We start from the raw sequence: 27811 nt of genomic DNA on the forward strand, positions 1-27811 counted from the left end.
CGGTTTATTTCAGGTCATTGTTGACTGGATAAAAGAAGTTGCTCATCTTACATAGGATAGATAGTTGTGCTGCCGCTGCTTTAGGTTTAAATCAGTGATCAAAATGTTACAGTAGCATATGTTTTCACACAATTCCGAGGCTAAGCTGAGAGAGATGTAGACCATATTCTAGCTAGGGAATGGACTTGTGGATGAAATTAAGCGAGCTGGAACGATAAATCATTTAGACCAATTTCCATTCTGAAAAGGGTAGTCCAACTCAGTTCTTCTTTTATCCTAATATGATGGTCAATTACATCAGCAACTTCAAACCTGAAGTCAAAATTGTTTTTTGGGTTTCTGACTCGCTCAGTTATAGCTCCATATATTGACTAAAGATAAAGATGGCTGTTGGAGGCTATTCAGCAGCGCGCAGGTTTAACGGCCTGTGTCTACAAAGGTCGATGACAGCGCCAGCCGACACTAATTAATGCTCCTAAGGCAACGTGGACCGCTCATTCAAGCCTCATTCATTCCTACCGTCAAATGCGTGACTCCAACGAAACCTACAAAACCCCCACTGTTACAAAGGATAGATATTGTTATTTTTCACAACGTGACATATCCAATTAGATATTTAGAAAATAACCCAATTAGAATTAGATATTTTAAAAATAACGATAAGGTTTCAAATCCACATCAAAGTATAAATTAACTGACAAGGTCTCATATTCGAATCCACATAAAAGCGTAGAAAATAACTGACAATATCTCGTAATAGAATCTACGTTAAAGTGTTTTGTGATAACTAAATATTAATTTTTATTAAAAAATAAAAAAAAGCATATCCATCTTCGAAGGACCGGCTGCCCATCACATAGTGCAAATAATTGTAGTGTCCTTGTGCAATAACTACTAACACTCAAAAAGAATTAGCAGGCTCTGCCGTGCAAACAACAAAAAAATACCAGTTGGATTCCAAACGGCATCCCGAAGAAGTGAAATGCCAAATTCAAAAGTCAAACAAAGTTCAAAAATCATATATTGAGTTTGACAACAACATAATCATGGAGTTTGGATCTCCCTAAGACAACATAGGGCCATAAACACTCCCCAAGGAACACTCTTTTATTTGTCCCTTTTGTGGAATGACCTCATAGTTCCAACTCTTCAGACAATCATTGCAAGTTCTTTATATGCTACAAGCATACACAATTATTCAGAACACCTCTCATACATCCAGTTGCACCATTGTTTGATGGATCTGGAAGTGTCCATTTAAAAAAGCATCATAGCTGGCAACATTCTTCTTAATGGTTCCAAATATGAGTACACATGAAAGTCATCGAAGATGATCTTTTGTTTCTTTGGCAATTACTGCAACCATATAACCACAATATCACCATATGGAATACGGTGTAGCATGTTTTGGTTTATATCTCTGCAAAGGAACGGATGGTTTTAAATCCATGGTTATCCGGGAGGGGTGCATTTCCAGGACGGACAGAGATTAGCACTTCAAGACCTAAAATAAGATAAAAGTATATCCTCAGGATTTATAGATAAAAGTACAGTTTGAATTTGCAAAATCAATAATAAAATATAATTGGATTTGCAAAAATTGATAACAATATAAGTTTGCTGGTATTGCAGTAATCCATTTTGAATATGCGTTATTAAGGACTTGTGCCAATCAGCACAAAACCAGCCAACACATGTCTAGCACAACCCATTGGCAAAACAGAAATCTCTGATTGCTAGAAATTTCACCCATAAAACTACTGACAGTTACATGAATTATTAACTATATTTCACATGGTGTGGAATATTAATAAGGTTGATGCACCTGTAATCTAACTTAATCAAGGAGTTTGTAGAACAATATTCAAATGAATATCATTTCTATTTGGATTATCACCAAACCAACTCAACGTAATAAAGTATAACAGATCAAGGAAATATCCATCAGACAGTACACAGAAAACTTATACTTACCAGCCGCCCTTGCTGCCACAGCTTCTTGATACACATCAGTTACAAATAAGATTTGAGATGGTTTATTTACTCCCACTGTTTGAGAGATTTCAAGGTAACTGCGTGATTCCTTTTTGTTTCTGTTGATGAAAAAAAGAGCAGAATGTGTACCTTAGCGAAGAGGTATAGTTAAGGGAAACATAAGAGCTTGATCACCAAAGAGTAAAACAAAAAAAGAGCTTCATCAGTAGAGACTATGTATAAGTGTACCCGACTGTGGTGTCAAAAAATCCACTTAAGTATTTTCTCAGGTCCCCATAAAGAGTGTTTGCAAACAAAAGTCTTTGGGCCTCTCTACTACCACTTGAATATATGTATACCTGCAACATAAAAGGCCATTTTCTACAGCTAAACAGATGGAGATGAACATCATGATAGACTAATGGCACAACTTACAGAAGAGCATTGGGCATTTCCTATAAACAGAAGCAATAATCATCATCATAAATTGAATAAAATAAAAAAAACTTTTGAGACTCAAGGAGAAGGCAGCGGATAAACCCTAACTAGTCTCAATTAGAGATGACATCTTACACAAGTTTAACTGTTAGAACAACATCCATCATGTTAGCACAGTAGTTAGAAAATGCCTCAAAATTCACAAACAGAACAATGCCTTTAGCAGCTGCAAGTTCATACATGACAGGCAGAATAATTGGCAACAACCCCAACATCAGTGGATCAGTCTTGATATTGTTGACTGTGTTGAAGGGCTAAGGCTGTAAGGCATATTCATAGCTTCAATTATACCTCCTTATTGGTTATAGTATGAATGATTTATTTTCTTAAAAAAATAAAAAAAATAAAAAAATATAAACCGAATAAGTAGTACTTGACATGATTTTTATTGATACAGAAAAAGAGCATAGAAGAGTTGAGATATAATGTGATGGCTTTCAGAAAGAAAGAGGTGAAAAGTAATTTAGTAGTTAACTTGAGGTGATAAAAGATGGGAGCAATCACTAGCATTAGAGAAATATGATTGTCCAGCAAGTTCCTTCAACTATATGTATTGATCAACTTTACATCCTTGTCTTCTTGCATAGCACTTCTTAAGATAGAAAGCATACTGAAATTGCCAATGGAATTAGCAAATATCACCTTTGTACCATTCACATGCCACTTCTTAAGAGCTTCAGGAACGTCCTCATAAACGATTCCCTGCAATTCTTTATTCTCATATCCAGCTCTCCAAATATGTCCCTGCATGTAGAAACGATAGAACATATATATGAAATTGCAGATCAAAGCACCTGATAATCAAGGAATTGCATGAAATCAATTTTATTACCTGCAATTGTTTTAGGGAAGTAATTTTTCTATCAGCTTTTATCATTGCCTCCACATTAGTTACTAAAGAATCAACCACATCATTTTTCGCATCATTAGAAGGGATGGGTACAGAACCAGAAACCCCTTGTTTAAGATCCTCCTCAACCTATAAAAAAATTGTTACTTAACCAAATCATTAACAAAAAATAGGAAATATGAAACTAGAGAACAAAAAGGAAACTGCTTTTGGTCCTAAAAAACTAAACATTAAAGAAGCTGGAGGAATCAAGAATAAGAGATAACTACCAGAACCACATAATAGAGTGAGGAAAGTTGCTCCATAACTATTTCAAAGATCACTCAAAAGAACAAGAAAAATACAAAAAATTGAAAAAAAAACATATATGCAAGTGATAGAAGTTAAAATAAGAAAAACTGTGCAGGAGCAGGTCATTCCATTATGGCTTTTTAAAAATGCATAAGATACATGAAACGTATGGAATGCCACTCAAGGATTTAAACCTCCTACTTGATGGAGATGCAAGTATCGCTATCTATTTAAATTTTGTATCATGAATGATTTTGCAATTATCAAATATAGCCACATGTTACCCCAGGAAGAAGACAGTACCGCCATCCTTTTGCCACATTGATCAACAGAAAACATTTTACAAGCATATTGTTGGCAAATGTATCCCACTACAAGCAACCATTCACTACAAATTCATATTTACATAGAATTTCCAGCTGAACAAGTTACATAAGGTCCACCATTCGAGATCACTTATTCTGGTCCTACTTCGCATCAAAGCAACATTTGATGCAGAATGAGATGTCATAGATCTCATGGTAAATCTATTGGGATCAGAGTTATTCAATATGAGGTACTTTGTTTCAGCTCATAGTCTCTCTTAAAGATGATCTAAGGCTGATGTTTGTTCTTTTGGAGACTGATTAAGACTGCAGTTTTCCCAAATTTATTTGGCATTTTGAGATAATTTCTGGTGGACTTGAAGTTAGTTTGAAATATGAATGGCTGTTCAACAATCTTTCACTATACATATTTAATATAATTGATTAAGGACCACATACTTGCCACATCTGTAAGAAATTTCAGTTGGTCACTAAATTTTTACTAATGATTGCTATTCCTGATTTGTATTCAAGACTTGGGCAAACATTGCAGGAAATGAGATATTTTTGTTCTAATAATAACTTCCCTCCTATGGATTCCAAAATAGACAAGCAAAGGGGACCCATTCTAGTCATCACTTGAAAGAAACTACAGTCGTGAAATATGGCAGTTGTATACTTGGTTTTGCTGAAGAACAGTCCTTGGAATAACGGGTCACAGGCCACCCATATCTCTTTTTTCTTTCCCTCATAACTTTCCCATCCTTTTCCCTGTTCTAACTATCCCTCTTTTCTTCCTAATAACTGTGTTTTATCTGCATTCCTTACACTCCCTGGAGTTGAATTTATGATAGATCTGCTCTCAGTATGCACTTATCCCCCTGAAGTTCCTACCTACTGTATCTCCTATGTTTAACTTTGCTTAAGCTCTTCCATTGTCTACCTTATCACCCCATAATAGGCAATCACATTCAAGTTTCCAAAATTTTCCCATGCTTGAAATGAACATTGACAAACTCATCTTGGGAAAAGGATATAATGTCCTTTTTATCCCATGCCATGCAACACATACAAAATTGTGCAACATGCACCAAGAAACCTGTGACATAAAAGGGTCTCATGATGCCCCATTATAGCATTGGAGGCATATTGGCATGACACAGCAAATGCAGCTAGGTACAGTGTTTTGAAAATACAGCATTAAAGTATATATAGGATGAGGCACAGAAATTCTGGCAAGGTGCAGGGTGAAGTGTCAGTAACTTTTCAAAACTATCCAAAATAAATTGCATATGACAGAAATGGTAAGGCTTATTCATTTTCAGTCTAGCCAAATAAAATTTTTAGCTTGTTTTTTAAATTAACAAAGGATGTCAAAAGCAACTTTACGGCTTATACAAGTGATTCGAGTTCTAAGGACTACAAAGTATGTTTTAGGTTTAATTATATTCATGTAAAAAGTGTTACACAACTTTTACAAGCAGATTATTTACTTTAGTTTGCCACATTGAATAAACTGCAATCCTTGGAGGATAACATTTTGGTTAAGGAATGAAATTTACTCGATTTAAGTGATGCGATAAGTAGTGATTAGTTAGAAAAACAAAAGAATGAAACAATGAAAATTACCACAATCAAAAAGTTGTAAAACAAACAGTAATGTGTAAACGAGAGAGCTAGGAGTTATCAAGGCGTCACGACCTGACCTTGACCTATTAACTTTGTTGAACCTGTACCACTGGCTTAAAATGCTTAAGCACATATTCACAATAGTACATCTAGATGGATCTTGTATAAGTCAATCGAAGCCTACTTCCGATGTGAAACTGAATTCCATGAATATTCCTTTCCTATTAAAGCCCCTCACCATGTCCTAGGTCTACCATGTTATCATTTTCCATTAACTTCGTTGAACCTGAATCACTAACCCAAAAGTTAATAGTAGTACAACCATCAACCTCTTATAATCAGTTTTAGCTCACTTCTGATATGGGTGTATTCTGACTAGGAGCAATGGCCTTTCCAAGCACTACCACCGCTACAATTCATATTTCCTCTAAAAATATATAATAACAATAACAACATCAACAAAGTCATAAGTCCCAACTATTTAAGCTTGATTACATGAATATTCTGCTTAGTAGCAATGTTCAAATAATTTTTTAGATATATTTTATCTGCTGTGTATATTTTCTTACATGATTCGTTTTACCGATCTGTATCGATGTACCAACCAACTATCGGTACAGTACGTACCAAGCTGTACCAAGCTATATCGAGCGTACCGACACACGATACATGGAGGTGAATCGATGTACCACCCATACCGTTCTCCTAACGAACCGATACGTACCACCCATATCGAGTGGTATGTTATGGTACGACGAACCTTGATTTTTTATATGTTCATGCAAAAAAATATACACAATAGATAAAATATATCTAAAAAACTAAGCAGAATATAAAAGAATGAATGAGAAGACACAGGAGCATTATTAGGAGTGAACAAGGAATGAATGGGAAGACACTCAGAACGACGTACAAATAGAAGACTATGGATAGTAAAAAGGAAACAAATTAAGCTAGGGTGGATCCCCACAGTTTATGTTGGATCTTGAGGGCAACATATTACACACTACATAACACCAAAACTTCCCATAATAACTAGTTAGCTAACAATCAAAAATCTTACAGCCGCTTCCCTAGTACTTTTTCATCAAAAATTTCAGAAATATGAAACTTTCTAGGAAGTTATCCAACAGTTTCCAGTTACATATGTTAAGAATATGAGAATTAATACACATATATATGGTATTACCACACTAATCCACCAAAAGTCTGAAATTTATATGGAGATTGTACCGGTGTCTATTAACAAACAGGAATAAACATAGTAGTCAGTAAAACCAACACTAATAATTTAAAGAATTTGGGAAAAAAAACTATTAGCACAGGCAATATTACTGTTAAACAATGCATTAAAACAAGTGGAGGAATTTAAAACAGGCTAGCCTTTCCTCTCAAAATATTTGACCTTTGTTTCCAATACAGGTTTAGAACAAAAAACAAAAAACTGTTATCTGTCTAAATGATAGTATTTCCAACTAGCAAGATAACAGTACTTACATCAAATAAAAATGTCCCTAGGAAAAGAAAACTAGAAAAGCAGTTTTATAAATCCATTTTCTTCTAGCTGTTCCAAGAAACTCTAATTTGCAAGTATCAGTCACGCAAAGCTAGAAGCTCAGAATTGTAGGCTAATGACAAGAGCTGCAGATTAAGATGATCAAATCAATCAAGTCCCACTTTTACTGATCAGCTTGTTAAAAGCAATCATGTTTTCTAATTAGCCATGTATTCTTAGACCACAACAATATAGCATGAAAAACTGTAATATTATATAATTGGAACATGTATTGTGGAATAACCGTTGAAGTATATGAATCTTACTTGAGTTCGCAGTAGCTTAATATCTTCTTTGGTCTCGTCACTCTCATATGTGGACACTAAATGTTTCCGCACATTGTCACGAGCATAGGGAAAAAGGACATCGGTAACAAATGTAATTGGGGTTGTTGTTCCTTCAATGTCCAGAACAATACAATGCTGCATGATGAGACAAAAATAAAAATTAACCTGATATTAGTTGGTTAATTTTAAAAGAATGACAGAATGGTAGTCAATGAAGACAGAGATCCACACCAGAATGATCTCCATACTACACGAGGATAAAGAAACATGCATGAATGCACACATAATAGCTAACAGCATAAACAAGGACAAGGGGAGATTTAGAGAGAGGAAATGAAGACAAATGAACTTACTCTTGATGTCTCAGGACAATGTTCGCCATTCTCTATTGCTTTTACAGCATCGTTTAGATGCTTATTTTTGTCTTGAAATGCATTTGTACTGCCTATCAGACCATGACTTGGACTACTGTAATCAATACCTAATTGATGGAGTTTAAGTGCAGCATCAAAAAGATAATGATAGCACTCAGCCTGAAAAATCATTAAAAAAATTATTGTAATTCTAAATTAATACCCCAAAAACTTTGGAAGAATGAGAAAGAAAAAAAAGTCAAGAAATGGACAAGAAAACATTAATTTCCAGAAAAAGTAAAATATTAATTAGCAACAACATAAAAACAACTAGCTTCTTAAAAAAGCTGACCTAGAATTTTTGTCACAAGTCCACATCATATATGCGGGAGTCCCTTAAGACTTAAAAGAAAAACTTCGTCTAAAAATGGATTGATCACTGACTATCATAATTTATACGGTAATGAGTTGACAACTGAAGCAAACTATTGCTTGTTGATCACATAAATGGGCATGAAACATGCTGATACTACAGCTCAGTAAACGGTGAACATTGTGCTAGAGAGATACCAGCATGCCCCTCCATTTTGAAAAGTACACCATTGCTATAGCCCACGAGTATAAAGAAAATACTTAGAAATGATTATATTCTTCTAAAACTTCAAGTAAATCATATGGTACATTCTAAAAACTTGTCTCAGATAACAGAAGACACTGTCAAGGATAACTTGCGGGTATGCAGCAAGGTATACTGAAGCACACAATGTGTATCTCATGCAGGGCAAGTGCATGCAGTTTCATGCCACTGCATGACCACCACCAGCACTGACAGGCAACAGATTTGCCTTGATAGGTCTTTGATCAGCAGATTCGAGGATGACATAGCATGACGGTAAATAGCTAAATCCTCGCATCTTGATGCGAAATGTAGGAAAGCTTAAATATCTCAGTAGATTAATAAGTGCACTCTACAACTGATCATCAGATGAAGCATCAAAGTCATTTTTTACTATTCATGACCCAACACAAGGATTTACATAAAGCTTAGATATCTATAAGGGATTCTCATTTTACTTTTTTATTTTAGGGTGGGGAGGGGGGCATCCAAAAACCAAATATGTCAAATATACTCGAAGGAAAGAGAACTTATGAGATATAGTCAAAAATAAACAAGAGTAAAATTTTTAGTGCACATAACATAATAACATGAAGCTATCAAGTCAAGATAGTAGAAATGGATTACATTCAAACTTCAAATGATCAGTAATGAAATCTAATCAGTATAATTGAATCCAAGGGCTTCGATTCCAATGTTGCTGCAAATACATGGGTGAAACAAGAATAAATTCTTCAGTGCATAACATGCTAACATAAGGGTATTAAGTCATGATAAATAGGAATAGATCACATTTGACCTTCAAATGATCAGTAATGAACAAAGACAACTAAATTTCAATCTTAAGACTTCAGTTCCAATGTGGTTGCAGACATGCAGATGCATTAATACAAGGTACTACAGCATTTTGTGCAATAAATAGCTAAAGATTGTAATAACGACTAGGATGTAGATGTTTGATGTCTGAAACAAAATGAAAGAAAACCATCAGCTTATAGAACACATAGATAATCGATCCAGATTATATAATAAGAAAATAGACCTGTGTCTTGGCATTTATCCATGAGTCTCCCCAAACGTATATCCCATGGTTCCGCACAAGCACAGCAGTCGCTTTTGGGTATGCTGCCATCTGTGAACCATTATATAAGTAGAATTAGTACATATAGGGCCAAAATAATTAGATAAGCACATCATATTATGATATAAAACATGGAGGTATTTCACATGATACCAATTTAGAAGTATGACCTACATTAACAGTCAGAAAGGACATTTTACTAATTACATCAGGCTCTATCATTTCCACTTTGTACCTGGCTGCCATTAGACATTGTGACATTTTCCTATTTTACAGTACCAAACACTTGAGAGTTTTAAGAAGATTGGTTTATTTTTATGCTCCATTAATAGAACACCTGGACTACTAAAATTGTAATCCTAACAGATAGCCATAGCCAAAGTCATCACCAGGACCAAAACTGTTATGGGGCAGCATGTGGCACTCTGATTGGAATCAAGAACCAAGAATCAAAAGTGAAATGATGCATACATCAACAAGACACTCTTACTTCAAGCTGAATTGGCGAATGCATTGCATACAAACCCCTGAGACAGTACAAACTTCTACAACTAGAGAAACAAATCAACTTAAACATGGACCTATAAAACCTAAAGAATATAAACCAATTATTTAGCCAAGCAAATAAAATGAAAGAATGTTTCTCTCAATGCTTGTCTAGGACAAATCACCACCTCTGTTTTTCGCATAATCTGGTTTCCTCAGCCACCACAATACTTTTTAAATATTGGAGTTGACGGCATTACAGACAATCTCAACCAACTATGACAGCACCAGAAACCATCGGCCATGATCTCTGGTACTCCTATTTTTATCTATTGGGTTTTTAAATTTTTTTATTCTTCATGTTAGAGATGGTTAACTCTTGTTTTCCCCATGTTTTCTTTTCAGTGACACTGTTACACTAAGCCTTAGCTGACTGTACAGGTAAAAGTCAGCACATTTTGTTCCCTGAGTGACTGGCAGGTAGAACTTAATTTTATGGTCATTCTTGACTGAGTTACAAAAAAAGTTGCCTATCCACATTTTTTTTCAAAGTCAAGTAGTAAATATTATGAAGTAATATAAGCAGGGACTAACACCTCAACCAACAAGACACATACTGACGAACCAAGAAGCAACTGAAGGAATATATCTTTTGAAATAAAAGTTCAAGGTCATTTAATATACTAATATTCTTCAATATTCTAACCATCATAATGATGAATTGATGAATCTAACCATCATTCTTACTAAAGCTGCCACATTGATAGGTAAACAGACCATGTTCAAATAATCACATACAGATGCTCTCTTAGTTGTCTTAAAAAATAATGATTCAAGCTTAGCCTTTCTTGCCCAGTGTTAGCTCATGTATTAAAATTCTTTCTCCTTGATCCTAGTAATGTCATCATTTATCTCTTTGTTCTCATTTTAGGTACTCTCTGTAACAAGGAAGAATTGATGAAAGAAGGACATGCGAAAATCATGCCAAGAAGACATGTCTCCATTTTAGTTCTTGACAATGACTCCGTGGGTTTTTCTAATCCTGAATTATCATAAAAAATAACTATTTGTTAGTAAGATTGACTATTTACCTCAAAATTGTCACCTCAGTTAAGCTTGTCTAACTTTGTGCATAAGTTCTAACCTCTCTTGAGCATACATGTACTCTTTGATTTGTTTCTAGGTATGATAGGAGTTACTATGAAGCACTAATTAGCACCTTTTTTTGCATCTTGCCAATATCTCACTGAGATTCCATTAAATTCACAGGTCACACAATAATATCAGTCCTCTGAAGCATCGTTCGCCTTATTGGTACATACCAAGCTATATTGAGTATACTGACACATGATACATAGGGGTATACCGATGTACTGCCCGTATCGGTCTCCTGTCAGACTAGTACATATCGTTCGTACCGAGTGGTATGCTGCGGTACGACGAATCTTGCTCTGAAGCAGAAATTACAAGTAATATATAGAGAAATGCAGACCCTCTATGAGAAGAATGAACAAACTCATAAGAGGAAGGTATACCGCTTGACTCAGGGATTCAGTAAGTTCACGCTCGTGTGCTGTGTTCTCAATTATTGGAATAACCAACTCATCATAATAACCATGGCCTTGAATTCCTTTTATCATCTCCATATGAGTTATCTGCATCAGCAAAAACACAGAAGGTAAGAAATTTTTGGAAAACACACAAAGCAATCCATAAAACTGGACGTTTGTAGAAGCAAAATAAAAACCTAAATTGACAATTGTGTAAATGGGTCTCCAAGAAGTTCCATAAATAGACAACTTCCCCCTTCTACAACATAGATTGACCATCCTGATTATAACAATTTCAATTTTCCTTTTGCTTCTCCAAAGGAACTTCCATTTACAATTTGATCATTTAGTACACACCAGGAAAACTGAAAAAAGGAAGACCAAGTTCAATTTGAACAAAAGAAAACATTCAATCAGATTTGAAATATACTGCCTATGATGTATTTTCCTCTGTCTAGAATCTTCCAGTCTTTCTTTTTTTCTAGAATATTCCAGTATTTAAAAGACAATTGTCAACTGAAGTAACATGATGGTCAGTATAGGGGCTAAACTGACACAAAAAAGGGCATGAAAAACAACATAACAAGAAGGCATAATGCCCCAACACCATTAGCACTTAAATTGTTGATCTAGGTTGAAATATAAATGTCTAGACTATGGCATGGATGCTGCAAAATCAACAACCTAGATCTTCAAAACCAAATTCTAAATCAATATTTCAGAAACCATCATGAAAGCCATTTATCATTCTTCATAAGTTACACTCATCTATAAGCACTTAAATTGATCAGACTACAATGCTAATTACCAGAAGATATATGCATAAAGTTCCACCATCAGTGTGGGAACTCGTACCATGAGTACAAAGTAATACACAATCTACTAACCAATGTGAACACCCTCTCTGTCCGATTATAACAAGTCATAATGTCCCAACTATTTGCAAACGGCTAATGGATCTTTTCCCATTATTAACTTTGTACAGGACAACATCCCCTGTTAAATTAAGGGCAACTAAATCTCTGATTCTTGTTCATAGTAAAGTTTTTCTTAAGTCTCCCTTTGCCTCGTTTAGTGCCACTAATTCAAATCGACTCACCTTCTCTAACCAAGGCATCGAGATGTCTCATTTGAACATGTAAATGCTAAGATTTTATAAAGTAGTCCAATACCAGATTTACAATTTTATATGAATGATATGTACCAAGACCCCAAACAGTACCATCCTGTATTACCAAATACCAAGTACAGTTGAAATTTTAAAAAAAATGAAAAATGAGAAATACACCAAGTGGTACACAGCTATATAGTTTATCACTAATGCTTTGTCAGACCAATCGAAGACTGCTGATTTGTTATATAGACCAAACCAATGTGTATTTGGAACATTACCATCTTAAATGATTTTCCCTAATATTATGCTCTGTCAGTATTAATTTGTTTTCCCAATCTCCAGTTTAACCACCCTTTCGCTTTAAAAACGTGATAGTCAAGAGATGGCATTGATTATTAATCCTCCATGAAGATTTGGAAAGTCCATTCTCCATACTCAGATAATAAGTGATCATAGCTACTTATTTCAAATTCCTCTCTACAGTTCTAATCAAAATACTGCAAGATATTTTCACTTTCATCTGTACAGTTTCCACCAAATGATCTTATTACTTTACCTCGTAAAATGCATCACTATTTGTAACCTTATATCTTCTTCCTTGAGTTCAATTTCAGTGGATCAAGAAACAGGAAAGTCTAATCTTGAGGAATATCAATCTTCAAAGTCATACCCATCAAATATATACAGTAAGATGAATAATTAAGAAGACATGTTCCTCTTCAAATAATATGAAACCAAAGTGAAGGAAGTTTGTTTAAAAGACTGAAAAAAAAAAATGCATATTGACTAAAAGATCATATAATAATCTGAAGCTATCAGCTAAATCTGGAAATCATTGTTGGTCAGCATACATTACAAAAATTAATAGTTATGAGTTATGACAACAAAATGAAGCAAAACTCTTAAATTCAACTCTAAACTCCAAAGTTGCCCACCTCATACTGTCCAAAACTTATTCTTTCTTAACTAGTTCCTACTTTCCCACATTGTTTCTTTTGTAGATTATAATTTCAACCTAATAGTAGCCTAATAATTTAATAAAAATATGTAATATCAGCTAAACTCTCCAATATGCATCTGTTACATGATAAACAGACCAAGATCAATAGTCACTTTAAATCATAATTCACCAATCTTTAATTTTTCAATTAAAGATCTTATAGAGACAATCTATCGATGGTCAACTCCAACTTAACAATCTGCACCTTTCGACCTAAGTTAGCTTCATCATATGTATCATAGGGATCTACCTTGGAACAATTATGCTTCTCCAAGTCCTGTTATAGACGGTAATCACTTGTTCTATCACCCTGTTTATACGCCAAAAAGCTGAATGTACCTGTACCTATACCACAAGCCCCTATTTCAATATGATAAATAATATTGTTTTGCTTCCTGTCTTACTTAATTCATGAATTGGCTGCCGTCTTCTTGGAGAAGTATGGATTCTTAGGAAATTCGATGCGCTAAATCCTTCTAGTCTAACACTATAATCATGAAAAAGAAGTTCTAAAACTAAACCAAAGCACAGTGTTTAAAACTTGTCTAAAGTTGTCAATCAAGTGACAGAAATAATATGCTCTATATTCCAGAAACAGACACAAACTTTCTGCCTTTATCCCACATCTTGAAAGCTTTACCCTGAACTCCTTTGAGAAAGGATGAAGCATTGTTATAAGACAAGATTCCATTCCATGACTATGAATAACAGCCCCAGCATTACGCATCTGATAAGCCTACAAAACAAAATAAGTAGGAGATGAGCACTGATATATGACAATAACTGGTTCAAAATTCTAAAACAGAGTAATGGCATAAATGTTGCTAAATATAATCACCCAAGTATAATGACAATAAATGCAAACACTTTCAAGACAATTGGCAAATCTAATGAAGAACCAATGATAAAGAAAAGCAAGTAATAAATAGTTTATTCCTACAAGGTATTAAAGATAGCTAACAAATCTCGAGATACTTAAAGATGCCTCACGTTATGGTAATGCTTTTAGCACCAACAAACAAATATGTAAGACATCTTTCATATTCAGTTTTTAAGAACCAAGTCTAGGTTCAACATGACACACACAAATGTGGCATCAAGGAAATCGAAATTCACATTCTAGAGGGACCAAAAATTAAGGACATGTACCAAATTCATAGTTCATACAAATAATTATACAGAGATGGATGGATGGAGCTTCACTGATCAGTGTCAAAGTGAGGAACCAGCATGGGCAGAGATTTGGTCGATCATCTCATGTCTAGAATACGTGCTGCATTTCTACATCTTCATTTCTACTTGAAAAGATACTAGAAACCTACCTCTTGAGGATTCAGTATAATCTACATACTGCATATCCAAATGATGAAAGAGATGTCACTCAAACAGCACATGTTCCGTCCCACAAAAGCATCTCATGTCCAGAACATGTGCTACATTTATACATCTTCATTTCTACACTGAAAGATATTGGACACCGTCCTCTTAAGGATTCAGCATAATCTACATAGTACACACCACATATCCAAATGACGAAAGAGATGTCACTAAAACAGCATATGTTCTTCCTTTACAATAGTTGATGAGCTCCCCACCATACCAGTAGAACACTCGTGTATGTTCCACTAATAGTAGTACCACAAAGGTGGGACATACTTTTAAGTTTTCTTCTTATGTTTTTAATGCAGAAGTATTTCTAACTAAGTTTTACTAGTCATGGTTTTTCTGCTAATTCAGATGTAAACACTTGGCATGGCAATAAAAAATGAAACAAAATACTAAATAAAACAGAGCGAAACAGATCACCTTCATGAAGAGGGGGGCACAATCGGTGCACTTGGGAAGCTTATGGGGGTAGGGCTTCTGCGACGGCGCAGATAGCACGGCCCCACTCCCAGTCAACACGTACATATCCTCAGGCATCATCCGCTCCTTCTGAACCCCTAAACGCGACGGCAACCATGGTAAGTTCGAATCTTGATCAGTTTACAGGGCAACAGCAATTGATAAGTTCATCTAAAGAACGGCCGGGTAGGGAATCGAGGCGACGTGCCATAAAAGTCCCGTTTCTTCAAGATCAGGGCAAGGGACAATCAAGAGAAGAAAAGGAATCCAAGGAGGAAGGCGGATGGAGAGAAGGGATACCCGAGGGGGACATGACGATTAGCTGGTGGGGCTTGGGGACGGCGTCGTCGTGGACCTTGACGGTGATGCTGCCGCCGGTTCCGGTCACCCATCCGAGGTTGTAGAAGTGGCGGCAGAGGTCGGCGACCAGGGCGCGGGACTCCCCCACGGCTTTGCCTTCCAAGTAGGCCTGCGAGCTCAGGTGCGGAAGGCCTTCTTCCGCCGAGACCGCCGCTGCCTCAGAAGCCATAGTCTCTCTCAGAAGGGTTTCGTACTTCCCACAAAGAAATCACCAAATTACGGCCCCACGGACATGGTAGTGTTGGGAACCAGAACCAGATTCGTGGTCCGACTCCTATCGCTGAGCGGGCCCCATGTTTCACAAGCAATGAGTAGCTTGGTGTGAGTGGGTGTACGGACCGAATCTCATAAACGGAGGCGGCCCGTCCATTAGAGATCCGAACAGACACGGCAAGCCAATCGTTTGCAAATCTATCGAATCCCATGTGATTCGACAACCTTAGCGAACAAAATTGGATCCGACCTCAGTCCAACCTCACCATCTCCCCCGAGGATCCATGGCGCGTGTTGTCGATCGTACTCGAACAAGAAGATGATCGCTGCATCCCAGCCGTCTGATCCGAGATCACCACCCCCTATCCCACCGGGTAAAAAACACACATGAGACGTCGCCGTCGTCGGTACGTCGCTACGGGGAGTCGGTACATCGATGTACTAAAATACAAGGGGACCCTTATTTGTACCCAGCTAACTGAAGCCGTCCATCTCCTCTTCGTCCAATCAGACGGCCTCCAGCCTCCGTATCACGGTACTCTGCTTACCTCCTGTCTCCTCCCTCTCCGACTATGGCAAAGCTTAAAAGTTTGCGCCGTATCGTCACTTGCGGTGACCGTAATCGAGTTGAAGCGAAATGCCAATGCTACCCCTAATGTGCATTGTGAATCAACGGTATCGTCACCATTTCTTGCGGACCATCGAAAGGCATCGGTCAGTTAACGCACCGAGTTACAGAGTCGGTATTATCACCGAGCAGTTGTAACAGTTAACGCACCATTCCCGTTGCAATGGGTCTTTTCAAAATCTCCCGCTTTCCTGGGTACGGGAGTCCAGACCACCATACTGTGTACGAACAGGGTTCTGGTTGTGTACCGTCCATCATACGACACGTCACACATCTTAAGGTGGGTACTCATCCGCATAGATGCGGAAGCAGATATTAGAGACACAGTGAGACCGGCTATCGGCGGTCGACAGTCCGAGCTCTCCTATAAAAGAACGACCCTTCCCACTCTCCATCTCCGCTTCCGTTCTTGCGAAACCTGCAGGGCCTTTTTTCCGATATATTTCCCAATAAATTAGCTTTTTTTGGGATAAAGGAGAGCGAAGGCTGAAAGGAGATGAAGCTGAAGGGAAAGATACATCCGTCGCCGGCGGCGCAGCTTCCCGCCGCTGGCTCGCCCCAGCAGCATCAGAGCCACGACGCCCTGGCGGTGCCCAGCCTCCTCCCGGCGGTGATCCTCGCGCTGACGGCGGCGATGGGGAAAGAGGACAGGGAGGTGCTCGCTTACCTCCTCACACGATCGATCGAGGGCTGGGCGGAGGACCGGCGCCATTGCCAGAGGCCGGGCCGAACCCAGCACCGTCCGGTCTTCGGCTGCGGGTGCTTCGACTGCTACACCGGCTTCTGGTCGCGGTGGGATTGCTCCCCCGACCGCGAGCTCATCCACCAGGCCGTCGAGGCGTTCGAGGAGCACCTGGCGAGCTCGGAGAGCAAGGGCGGGGCCAGCGCGAGGGTGCGGCGGAAGGAGCGCAAGGCGGCGCAGCGGGCGGATAAGGGCAAGAAGATTAAGGAGAAAGAGACGGACATGGCTCGGAGAAAGCCGGAGGAGGTGGAGAAGGATGCCGCGCTAACGATGGTGGGAGAAGCGGAGAGCGTCTCCGACGAGGAGGCGCCGGTGTCGGAGACGGCGGAGGAGGTTGAGGGGGCCGAGACCGGGAGCGGCGAGCGGCGGAGGGGGTGGGCGGACGTGATTGGGGTATTTAATTCGCGCTTGTGGAGCCTCTGGAGTCCGGGCGCGTGACGTGTCGCCTGTGACGGGGAAAAAAATAGAGGAAAAAATTAGAAGAAATATATTAAATACTTTTTAATCCGCTCTGTGAAAATTATGTTTTCTGTTTGTTTTGTTAGTTTCTAATTTCCCTGTAAATTCCGTAAATTTTTCTCACTATTTCCGATAGCATCGTTATATATTATGGAAAGCAGGGGGTGTCTTTTTGGTGGAAACAGTAGAATGTACTGTACATATTATTACATATATTCTTGGGGTCTCCATAATATGATATTACATCTTGCAGAAGTAGCTATTTAAACTTTGTTTACTATCTTTTCTAGTACTATCATTGTTAGGTAAGAGTGGTGACTTAGTCTACATTAGTTGTTGTCTTATTTGTGGTTATTATAATAATGAGGCAAGGTGATGAGGTTAGAGGAGAAAGATGAGTGGATTAAGTGGGGTGATGCATTGGTGTTAATTAATCATATTGTTATTGGGCCCTGAACCAAGGAGTTGGTCTTCTTGAATGATGGATGCATGTAATATAATAGACGGGGACATTAGATGATGATGACAATGATGGGTATTTAATAATGTTAGGATCAGCCTTTAGTTGGCATGAGTTCTTATCCCAAGTAGAGTTTGAATTCCTCCATTGATAACTTTGTAGATAAGGCGTAAGGGAGTTCTAAAGGCTCTCAGCATCTTTTAAGAGTATATAGTTACTTTGCATAATTCAAAGCATGACAAAAAAATAGTAATTTTTTGCAGGCATGTAGTGGAAGTATCCTAATATCAAAATTAACATAACTTACAGTCCAATTTTTTTTTGTACACTATTATCGTATAGACCCTAATTTCTTCTCACCGGTTCTATTAGAGAGAAATCTTAAAAGAACTTTAAATTTATTTCTTCACAAAAATCTTGAGATATATATAGTATTTGTAACTCCCTTGATTAGTCCCACATCGAAAGTAAGCAAGATTAATATTAACTTATAAGGGTCTGATGAGTGTATTATTATTAACTTCAGCTTAAGTATTTTGATCAGTGATTTAAATCAAACGAAATTGATAGGCTAATTAGCCCATTAGACTTGAGTCATGATATTTGGTATCAAAGCTAAATAGTCCTAAGATTTTAAAAATATTTATCAGAATATTTTTACCCCTTATGAAAATATATTGCATTTTCATTATTCGTCATTGTATAAAAAAATTAGTTGACCAATATTTCTATAAATATAAAATTAATAAAATATTTGATAATGGGTTATCGTTACCTTGTTCTGATTTCTAATTAAAGTAATTTATCCATTTAATTTTGAGATAAAATAATTAGCAACTTATGAATATAAATTAAAAATATATTTATCTCATTTATATAGAATGATATATTTATATAAATGGATGGTTAATGATATATCTGTCCTACGATTACATCAAAGCTTGAATCCTGTTATCCTTTGCTAAAAATCAAAAAATTACATGGTTATTATTATGAGTTATATTATTTATCATATTTGAGACGACATCATATACTATGATTAATGAAATTTCCATAAAGAAAATCGAAATTATTTTCCATTTCAGTTTAAAAGGAAAATATTTTTAAAAGGAAAATAATTTTATATAGAAAATTCGCATCATATTCCATATTTTTATATATAAAAATACGCCGAGCGCATCGTAACCTCCAAATTGCCGTCCGATCTACATCCCACGGTTCTCGAAGACGCATCCCTCGAGCTACTTAATGATCCGACGGCTGAGAGCCCTTTCCCAAGAGTGTTGGGTGATCGGGGGTAAAACCCTACCACCATATAAATACCTCGCCACCCGGGTTTCGGGGCTATCGATGCCGGACGAACCCTCGACGGTTACGTAAGGTTTTCGATCGGCCATGGCGCTCGGGAAGGTCGCCATCGTCATCGGAGCGGGTACTCCTATTGCTCCTTTGCACTGAGGGTTTGAGGATTGCTTCTTGTGCTTTTTACCATTGTTCGACGTAACCGTAGTTTTCATATATCAGTTGTTTTCGCTTTCCTCGGTGTTTTGAGGGGATAATTCATAACAAAGCACATAAAAGTGCATCTTGTCATGGCAAGGAGTTTGTCCCTCGTCAACTTTTAGAGAAAAGATGGGGGAGTTGGCCTTCGAGAAACCTAGACATATTGTCTTGTTAACTTATCGAATAATTGTCGAAGATGCTGTTAATATTTTGTTGGTAATGACTACCGAGTGTTGCTTAAGGATCGTCGTTCTATTCAAATGTGTTAAATTCTTTTGATTTATGTATAAAATGATGAATATATTAGTGTGGCAAGCTGGTTGTCACCTGCAAACTAAGATTGTTTGGGTAAATAAATGTAATTTTTCTCATTCGAGTCAAGATTGTGTAGGAGAGTAAATGTATTTGTTCAATAATGTTCCTCCTTGAAAATCTGGTTGTCGGGCCTGTTCCCCCATTATTTTCACAATCCTTGAAGGGTGGATGGTTGGGTTTTTTTTTTTTTGTAATGTGTCTCTAAGCACTCAAGACTTGGAAGCTTAGTATGTGAAAACAGGAAACCCCTATTATTTTCTTAGACATACATGATTATTTTGAAAATTTTATCATGATTTTATCTGCAACAGGAAGATATCTAGATTTAACAGTTTGTATAATGTGATTTCTACATTGTGTCCTTTATTTTCATAGTTCTTCTGTTCATTCACTAAGTAATTACTCGGTAATTGCATATCTTAAGGATCAATTAAGTGTTACTGCTCCTAGTGTCTTAAAGACCTGTGTTAGTGACTCAGTTGTATGGACTAGTATCATCTAACCACACATGTCCAGTCTATCTTGCTTCAAATGCCAATGTGCTTACATATTAACCATGCACCTGGTATCATAACTCTGCTATATTTCTTTTTCTTTGTGTGCTACATACTTTACATGCTTCGTGGTGTTTTTCTTTTAACTGTCATTTTTTGGCAACTGTTTACTTTTTTTATTTAATAAAAACACTGCATCATAATGGTTGAATGTCATGTGCCGAGTGTCTTGCAGGTATTGTAGGGTCTATGATCACAAAGGAAGTTCATTTTTCTGATGTCACTTATTTGTTTTCTGATGCTTTCAAGGTATCTTGGTAAAGCTTCAACTGACATGCTCATGGTCTATAAACATTTGCCACTCTGTAGTTTAGGATTTAGGAACTTAAAATTCAATTCTTTAGTGTCTTTTTTTACCTTAATGAACATAATGATTGTACTGCAGATTGTCACGAAGCACCTAAAACAAGATAATGGTAATATTCAATCTTCTAGCAAACCACAGAATGAATCTCTACTAGCACAGGTCAGGATTACTTTAAATATGTTTTGACCTTTTTTTGCAGCTTGCTTCTGTTTCTAAAACTTTTGTTGAGCATATTGTTTCTGTTGTTATCAACTTATGTTGAAGTTCCAAATCACGTGGGTTATATATGGAAGTTGTAACTTTCCATTATGTTCCTTTCTTTCTTGACGTTTATACTGATGCTATGATATATTGATTAAACCTTCCTGTTTGTGCACTTCTACTTTTTGGGTCAGCTGCAAGCGATGAATAGGAAACTTTGTTGTAACCTACACAAAATTGATAATGGCATGCTTCTTGTCTAGTACAAATATATTGATTTCTTATGTGTCTGGTATTGACATTGGTATCATATAATTTTTAGTGGGCTCCTGTTTTGATTTACCATTTATCATACAATGGTTCAAATGTTGCCAAGTCAAGACTGGATATTTACATGTCTTGGCAGTCCATTTGTGTAAAAGTTTTAGCATTATATGGGTGCTATTTCAGCTTCACCCTGTTGCAAAATATGTGCATTCTAATGATCCAGCTGTTTGCTTATGCTGATAGCTTGGTAGTTGTTGTGTTTGCTTATGAGTTCTTTGCCAGCTGTATATGCTCACTGTTACTTCCGTGGCCTTTAGTATATAAACTTTAAGAGTAAAATTTTTGTGAGCAAGTACATGCACGTGATGTGGATTAATGGATTGAATAATATGTTAGATGTGTTCTGGTCTGCATCCACAATCCAGTTTGTTATGGTATGGGGTTGGTTATCAATTCAATGCTTGGGAGATCGTACAATCAAGTTTGGTTTGCACCTACTCTACATTACGGGTCTATTATTTGTCCATCAACGAAAGTTCCAATTCTAGTCTCATAGCAATAGTTTGTACCTTTAGATATAACTGTTTCCTGGATCAATATAACTGTTATGCATCTAATTAATTATTAACTTTTAAGGCATGGTGGCATGATGGTGATATTCCACTCTGGTACATGCTGACGACACAAGTCGGAAAGGTGACTGTACCAGCTGGCATGAGCTTTATTGACCTGGCACGATACTTGACTTTTTAGGACTGGCTCTTCATGCCATGCTGGCATGGTTTATACAAATTATGTATATTTAGCTTGAATCTGTGATGACTCAAGACATGGACTTCATAGGATATTCTCAATGTCCTACAAAATATGTCATTAAGTGTTCCATTGAGTTTGTACTACCTATCACCAATTTTTTTGTCAGATATTTGTGAAATTGCCCACTAATATGAAAATTTTGGGTCTTGTTTCAATTTTTCATGGTAGGCCTACACTCAAATTGATTGCATATAAATATTGCAGGTTAATACTCTCCGTCAAGAGTTGCAACTCTTAGCATCATCAAGATCAGTTACAATTGTAACTGGTGCAAACTCAGGTCTGACTTTTAGGGATACTGTTGTTTTTTTTTATTCCACAATGCTTTGCTTGTTTATAGATATGCTACTCTCTGTTTAGTATGCAATTTTTTTATCTTGCTTTACAACCATTGTGATGGATTTATATCCCATATATGTCATCTGTGCAACTTTCTTGACTATCCAATCTCTACAGAAAAAAAGTAATTCTTAGCATAGACCATGTGAAAGTTTCACTCAATTATCATGCCATTTCTTTCATATGCATGTAATGGCGACAATGCAAAAATCTATGTGATGATTTTAGGAAATGTTGACCTGATATGGCTAGGATGAACAACCGTAGCGAAAAAGTTCATAAGAAAGGTTTGCATATGACTCGTGCATTTAGTTGATGCCCTTATTTTTCTAACAAAGGGAACAAAATCACATTATTAACTGATGAAAAACATACCTGTTACAAAAGATTCCTGATTAGTGAATTTCAAAGTTTCACAACAACTCCGAGAGGGGTTAGCAAACCCAAAGCATAATCCCTGTTCTTTTTTTCTTAGTTGGCTAACTAGTTAGCTGCTCTATTTATTTCATTATAGACATGATCAATTTTAACCTTAAGAAAAGTAACAATAGTAAAAGGATCTAATGTTCCAAAGGGCTTGTGAATTGCTGGTTCACCATAGCTAGCAAACTAGCAATTGGATTCAATCACAGGTGTGCAACTCTGTTTTGGCACCTGCATGATGCCCTTCTTTAAGCCCCTTGATCTTCTGCTACCAAGACGGAGTAAGAGTCTTCCAATTGCCTATGTGACTGCAAAATCTACCACTAAGCTTGCACTAAGACAACATGCTCCCCCAAGGCTCCAAAGGTTGAGCCATTCTAGAGGTGAACCCCATTGAGCAGGGTGAAGAGGAAGCTCACTACCTCCACAGGAAGGATCAGATTCTCGAAGTAGTCATCTGCCACAAGAAAATGTAGTTCCATGCCGTATCATGTGTAACTCTGTTTTTGGCACCTACATGATGCCTTCTTTAAGCCCCTTGATCTTCTGCTACCAAGGTGGAGTAAGAGTCTTCCAATTGCATATGTGACTGCAAAATCTACCACTAAGCTTGCAACAAGACAACCTGCTCCTCCAAGGCTTCAAAGGTTGAGCCATCCTAGAGGTGAACCCCATTGAGCAGGGTGAAGAGAAGTTCATGACCTCCACAGGCAGGATCAGATTTTCAAAGTAGTCATCCACCACAAGAAAATGTAGTCCCATGCCATATCATAGGTTGACAGTGAGAGTGTTCACAGTTACTATACTTTTATACATACCTAGTTTGTCCAACTATAGCCTCTTTGGTACATTTAGACAATAAGCGATGATAAGAATAGACTTGCTCTTACTCTTTGTGCTTTTCCCAGTGGATAAAGCTAGAAGTATATGTGAAAATTGCAGTTAAAAGAGGTTTTTGTTTTAGGAAAGCATAAGTTTTGGGGGAGTAATAGTCAGTTGTTAAGATTGGATATTACCTAATCCCTACTTTCTTTTGCCTCTACTCTGGCTAATGGTGAATGTATTTTTATACTTATTAGTTGCCTATTTATTAGAGCATCTCTTTAATTTACCTTCAATTTTGATTGCAGGTTCTGGTACTTGTGGCATCACAGCTGTTATTGTGTTTGGGGCTGTTGGATATCTATGTATATGGTGGAAGGTAATCTGTCATCTACTTCATCACAGACAAGTTCAATTCACCGAGAAGTTTTCTAGCTTGTCGCATAGAATGTCTTGTTTTTTAGTTTGAACGTGCTAGTTAGCTTAATTAGTAAAGACTTTGATAGATTATCACAAGGTCCTGGGCTCGAATCCCATCTTTATCACTTACTATATGCCAAAAAAATTAATCTAGCATAAAATGTTCTGTTTTCTAATTGTAGCATTTTTTTTGCTTTTCCTTGGAGCAATTCTAGTGTATTGTTCATATTGTGTGTATTATATAATAGTATATGAAATCCCTTGTCATATTAAATGCTTTGTACCTTGAATTTCCAGTCCGTAACTGGGAACTAATGGCTTGAAATGATCGCTATACAACATTCTTGGTCCATCCAAGATGAGCTGGCATTGTAAGGCACCATGTCATGACATCCTGTGGTGACTTGCTTGTCTAAGTGCCAGGCTACATTGCGGACCAGATGAGGAGGGCTCTGGTCTTTTGTTAATATGGGATGCACTGACATGCATGTTATACCTTTATTGCCTATAACTTGCTGGGGTTATCACAGAGCACTAGGCCTCAACTTGCCTTTTGATGCACAGCTAAAGAAATAATTGAAGCTGTTTGCTTTCATAAACAAATGGTAGGATAATGAGATTCAGTGATTGGATTAACCTGTAAAAAAAAAGATTAGTCAGCATCAGTGGGCATGGAATGTAACTTTGTTGACACATGATTTTCAGTCAAGTGATACTTGTTAATTGTTATTATCACTGTGACAATAAAGCATATAAGATTGATTCTATCAATTTAGGATGTTTTGGTTGATGATCATGCACCTGGTTTAAGAGTTATAGTAGTTATAGAGATTTGTCTGGTCCGCAGCCCATATCATGAAGATTGAGAGATACTGGTAATGCATATTTTAATTTACACCAAGAAATAGATTTTAGTGGATACTATTGCAAGACATTAGCGTTATTTCTTTTTTCTGTTTTTTGAAGATTTCCTGAATTGCATTGTGAGGGATATAAATAGGGTTAAAATAAAGTTTCAAGAAGTTTTTGGAGTCCTTATAAGAACTCAAAGACCATCATATAGTTTTGGGATATAAGAACTTCAATATCAAGGATAGTCATCATAGATGGTAAATTTCCAGTTGTTATGTTGAATAAATTATGTTATAATAGAATAATGTGTCTCCTGCCAGGTTTGGGAAGTGTATGAACAGTAACACCATGGTTTTTGATCAAAGATATCCATTTTATGATTGTTATTAGCAAGTCATCTGGTCTTCATAGTGCCTTGTGCCACTATTGCCAGTGTTGCATTGACAAGTGGCTGATATGTTTATTCTTTCTTTGAAAGTCAAGATTTTTTCTTTATCTATATGAAATTTTTGTGCACCTGGCAGGGATGGAAGGTTTCTGATATGATGTTTGTGACACGTCGTGGTTTATCAGATGCTTGCACTACAGTCGGCAAGCAACTGGAGCTAATCTCAGCATCAATTGCTGTATGTCATCATTTGACTTTGCCCTCCTGTTTTCTTTATTAAAAAAAACAATCAAGTATTCTCAAAATTCCTCCTTTTTCCTTAACTGCTCTCAACCAGAAAAATTATAAAAAGGATTGACATAATTATCTTTAATTTAATTGATTAGGAGATGGCTGTTCAGTGTAGCAGTAAAGCAAATGATCATGAAGGATTCAAAATATTATACATAAATTTTTTCCACTTGTTTCATTAAGCAAGTTTTACTTATAACCTTTGCAAATAGGTGCTTTTGCAGGCTCATGGACTGATGAATAGATGTAAATTGATGTTTTTTTTAGACTTTCAAGTATTTAACATGATCATCACTGCTAATTTAGAGGTTTCTCAGGTGCTGTAATAGAAAATGACTAAAAAATATTACAACAAAAGTATTTATCTGTGTGAAATCTAATTTGAATATTTGATTATGACATTATGTGCTATAAAAGAAAAAAAAATGCAAAATGTTGCCCATGTTGGATATTTTATCTTTCATTTTTTTTTAAATTTACTTTCTCTTGAGATTTTCTTTGTAATTCTGGGAATCTGTAGACTGCTAAGCGTCATTTATCTCAAAGGATTGACCGTGCAGACATCAATTTGGAGGAGTGCAAGGAACTTGCTACTGCCACCAAATGTGAGGTGGGGAAATGCTTCTGTCCACCTCTCATGTATTGTACCTGTCAAAGCTTTAAAATGATATATTTTAAACCTTCAGGTCTCAAAGCTACATGGGGATTTGAGTTTGATTCACACCGATGTTGAATCTGTTCACCATGCTGTCCAGACTCTGGTAATTTTTCACTTAGTTTTGCTTTGATCTCTTATCTTTTAGTCTATAACAAATAATTGTTTATGCTGAATGTAACTTGTTACATATCAGGAGACAAAGCTTTTTCGAATAGAGGACAGACAGGTACAGTTAGAAGTTTCCATTGCATCAGTTCTTGTCCATTATTTTCCTTTTTTTTTTATTGTTGATGTAGGATCATCCATGTTAGGATTTTGCAACCCAAGGAGTCTATCATCTGTGTCAGTATGTGGAAAAATTAGAACAGAGCAAAAGTCAAGAACTTATTCAGGTAAAAAATTGTCTAACCATTGTGTGTAATTAACATCTCTATTGTCTCATTTATATTATGGCACCTATACCATTGGTATTTTTGACTTTTGCATAGAGAAGACTGTTTGACTGTCTGAATTTTTAAATATATTAGTTAAATACTATTGCTTAGACAACTTTTTAGTGGAAGGAATGAACTTTGTGTAGTGTAATACTCTTTTGGTTTGTGGACCTTGTATCATCGTATATGCTCATATGTTACTATAGATATAAATGACTTTTACTTTTGAGGTATCATTTAGTAGATGCTTATGTATCATTGCTATCATGTTTCTTGAAGTGCCCGTGATCCGTTAGATATTAGTCTGTGATGCCATTTGTTGATTGCTTACCTGATGTAGCAACATCATGTGCATGTTTGTCAACAACCTGAGTTTTTCCACTTCAACGACTTGCAGGACTCACCATCCAGTTCTAGCCAAGCAATTGAACTTCCACAAGCTACACCGTTAGTGACAAAAGTAGGCTTATTGCTTTCTGTTTTCTGGTTGCAGTGCCTGTTTCAGTTTTTAACCTAATCTTACCAATCTCTCAATAGACAGACTCTTTGCCACCTTTGACCCTGGAAACACCATCATCGTCAATGTCTTTGTCGTCATCATCTGCTGTTGAGAAGTCTAAGGTGATGATTTTTGACATTTACCTCGACTTCTATGAGTGTCATATTATAGTATCTGATCAACTAAAGGTTTCTGGGGTTCTGCAGCTTGCAACAGCTGTGTTGGTTTCAGACCTAGTAAAGCTTAGCACATATAATGTTCTTTATTTTGCCAAAACAGTACTATGATCAATGCTGGTGTACCATGGTTGATCCTGAACCTTTCTTTACTTGGAAGTGTCATGTGATAGCTGCCACATTATCATGGCTGCAATGTATTTTGAACTTGGAATACCCATGATTTTTTTGGATATCATATTGGCGTGGC

At 36.8% G+C, this 27811-nt stretch overlaps 3 protein-coding genes across 3 annotated transcripts; 2 read left to right on the plus strand and 1 right to left on the minus strand.

Moving 5' to 3' along the window:
- Positions 1-990: 990 nt before the first annotated feature.
- On the minus strand, positions 991-16010 carry LOC103989253 (probable bifunctional methylthioribulose-1-phosphate dehydratase/enolase-phosphatase E1 1). Its single transcript, XM_009408056.3, has 12 exons — positions 15735-16010; positions 15396-15532; positions 14230-14325; positions 11461-11580; positions 9401-9490; positions 7743-7922; positions 7369-7524; positions 3305-3451; positions 3115-3216; positions 2224-2333; positions 1975-2093; positions 991-1504 (listed from the first exon to the last, which is right to left on the minus strand). The coding sequence occupies exons 1-12, from the start codon at positions 15961-15963 to the stop codon at positions 1413-1415; spliced, it is 1578 nt and encodes a 525-aa protein (XP_009406331.2). The 5' UTR covers positions 15964-16010; the 3' UTR covers positions 991-1412.
- Positions 16011-16677: 667 nt separating this feature from the next.
- On the plus strand, positions 16678-17993 carry LOC135676941 (uncharacterized). The gene has a single exon (XM_065188681.1). It carries the CDS (start codon positions 17132-17134, stop codon positions 17813-17815), a length of 684 nt encoding a protein of 227 aa, XP_065044753.1. The 5' UTR covers positions 16678-17131; the 3' UTR covers positions 17816-17993.
- A 1698-nt stretch (positions 17994-19691) lies between these two features.
- LOC135677528 (uncharacterized) lies at positions 19692-27672 on the plus strand. Its single transcript, XM_065189887.1, has 12 exons — positions 19692-19728; positions 20844-20917; positions 21054-21134; positions 22464-22539; positions 24152-24222; positions 25640-25741; positions 26315-26404; positions 26481-26555; positions 26646-26678; positions 26764-26844; positions 27284-27346; positions 27424-27672. Exons 1-12 carry the CDS (start codon positions 19692-19694, stop codon positions 27670-27672), a joined length of 1032 nt encoding a protein of 343 aa, XP_065045959.1.
- Positions 27673-27811: the final 139 nt, after the last annotated feature.

Source organism: Musa acuminata, chromosome BXJ1-6, assembly GCF_036884655.1.
Source record: "Musa acuminata AAA Group cultivar baxijiao chromosome BXJ1-6, Cavendish_Baxijiao_AAA, whole genome shotgun sequence".
NCBI lineage: Eukaryota > Viridiplantae > Streptophyta > Magnoliopsida > Zingiberales > Musaceae > Musa > Musa acuminata.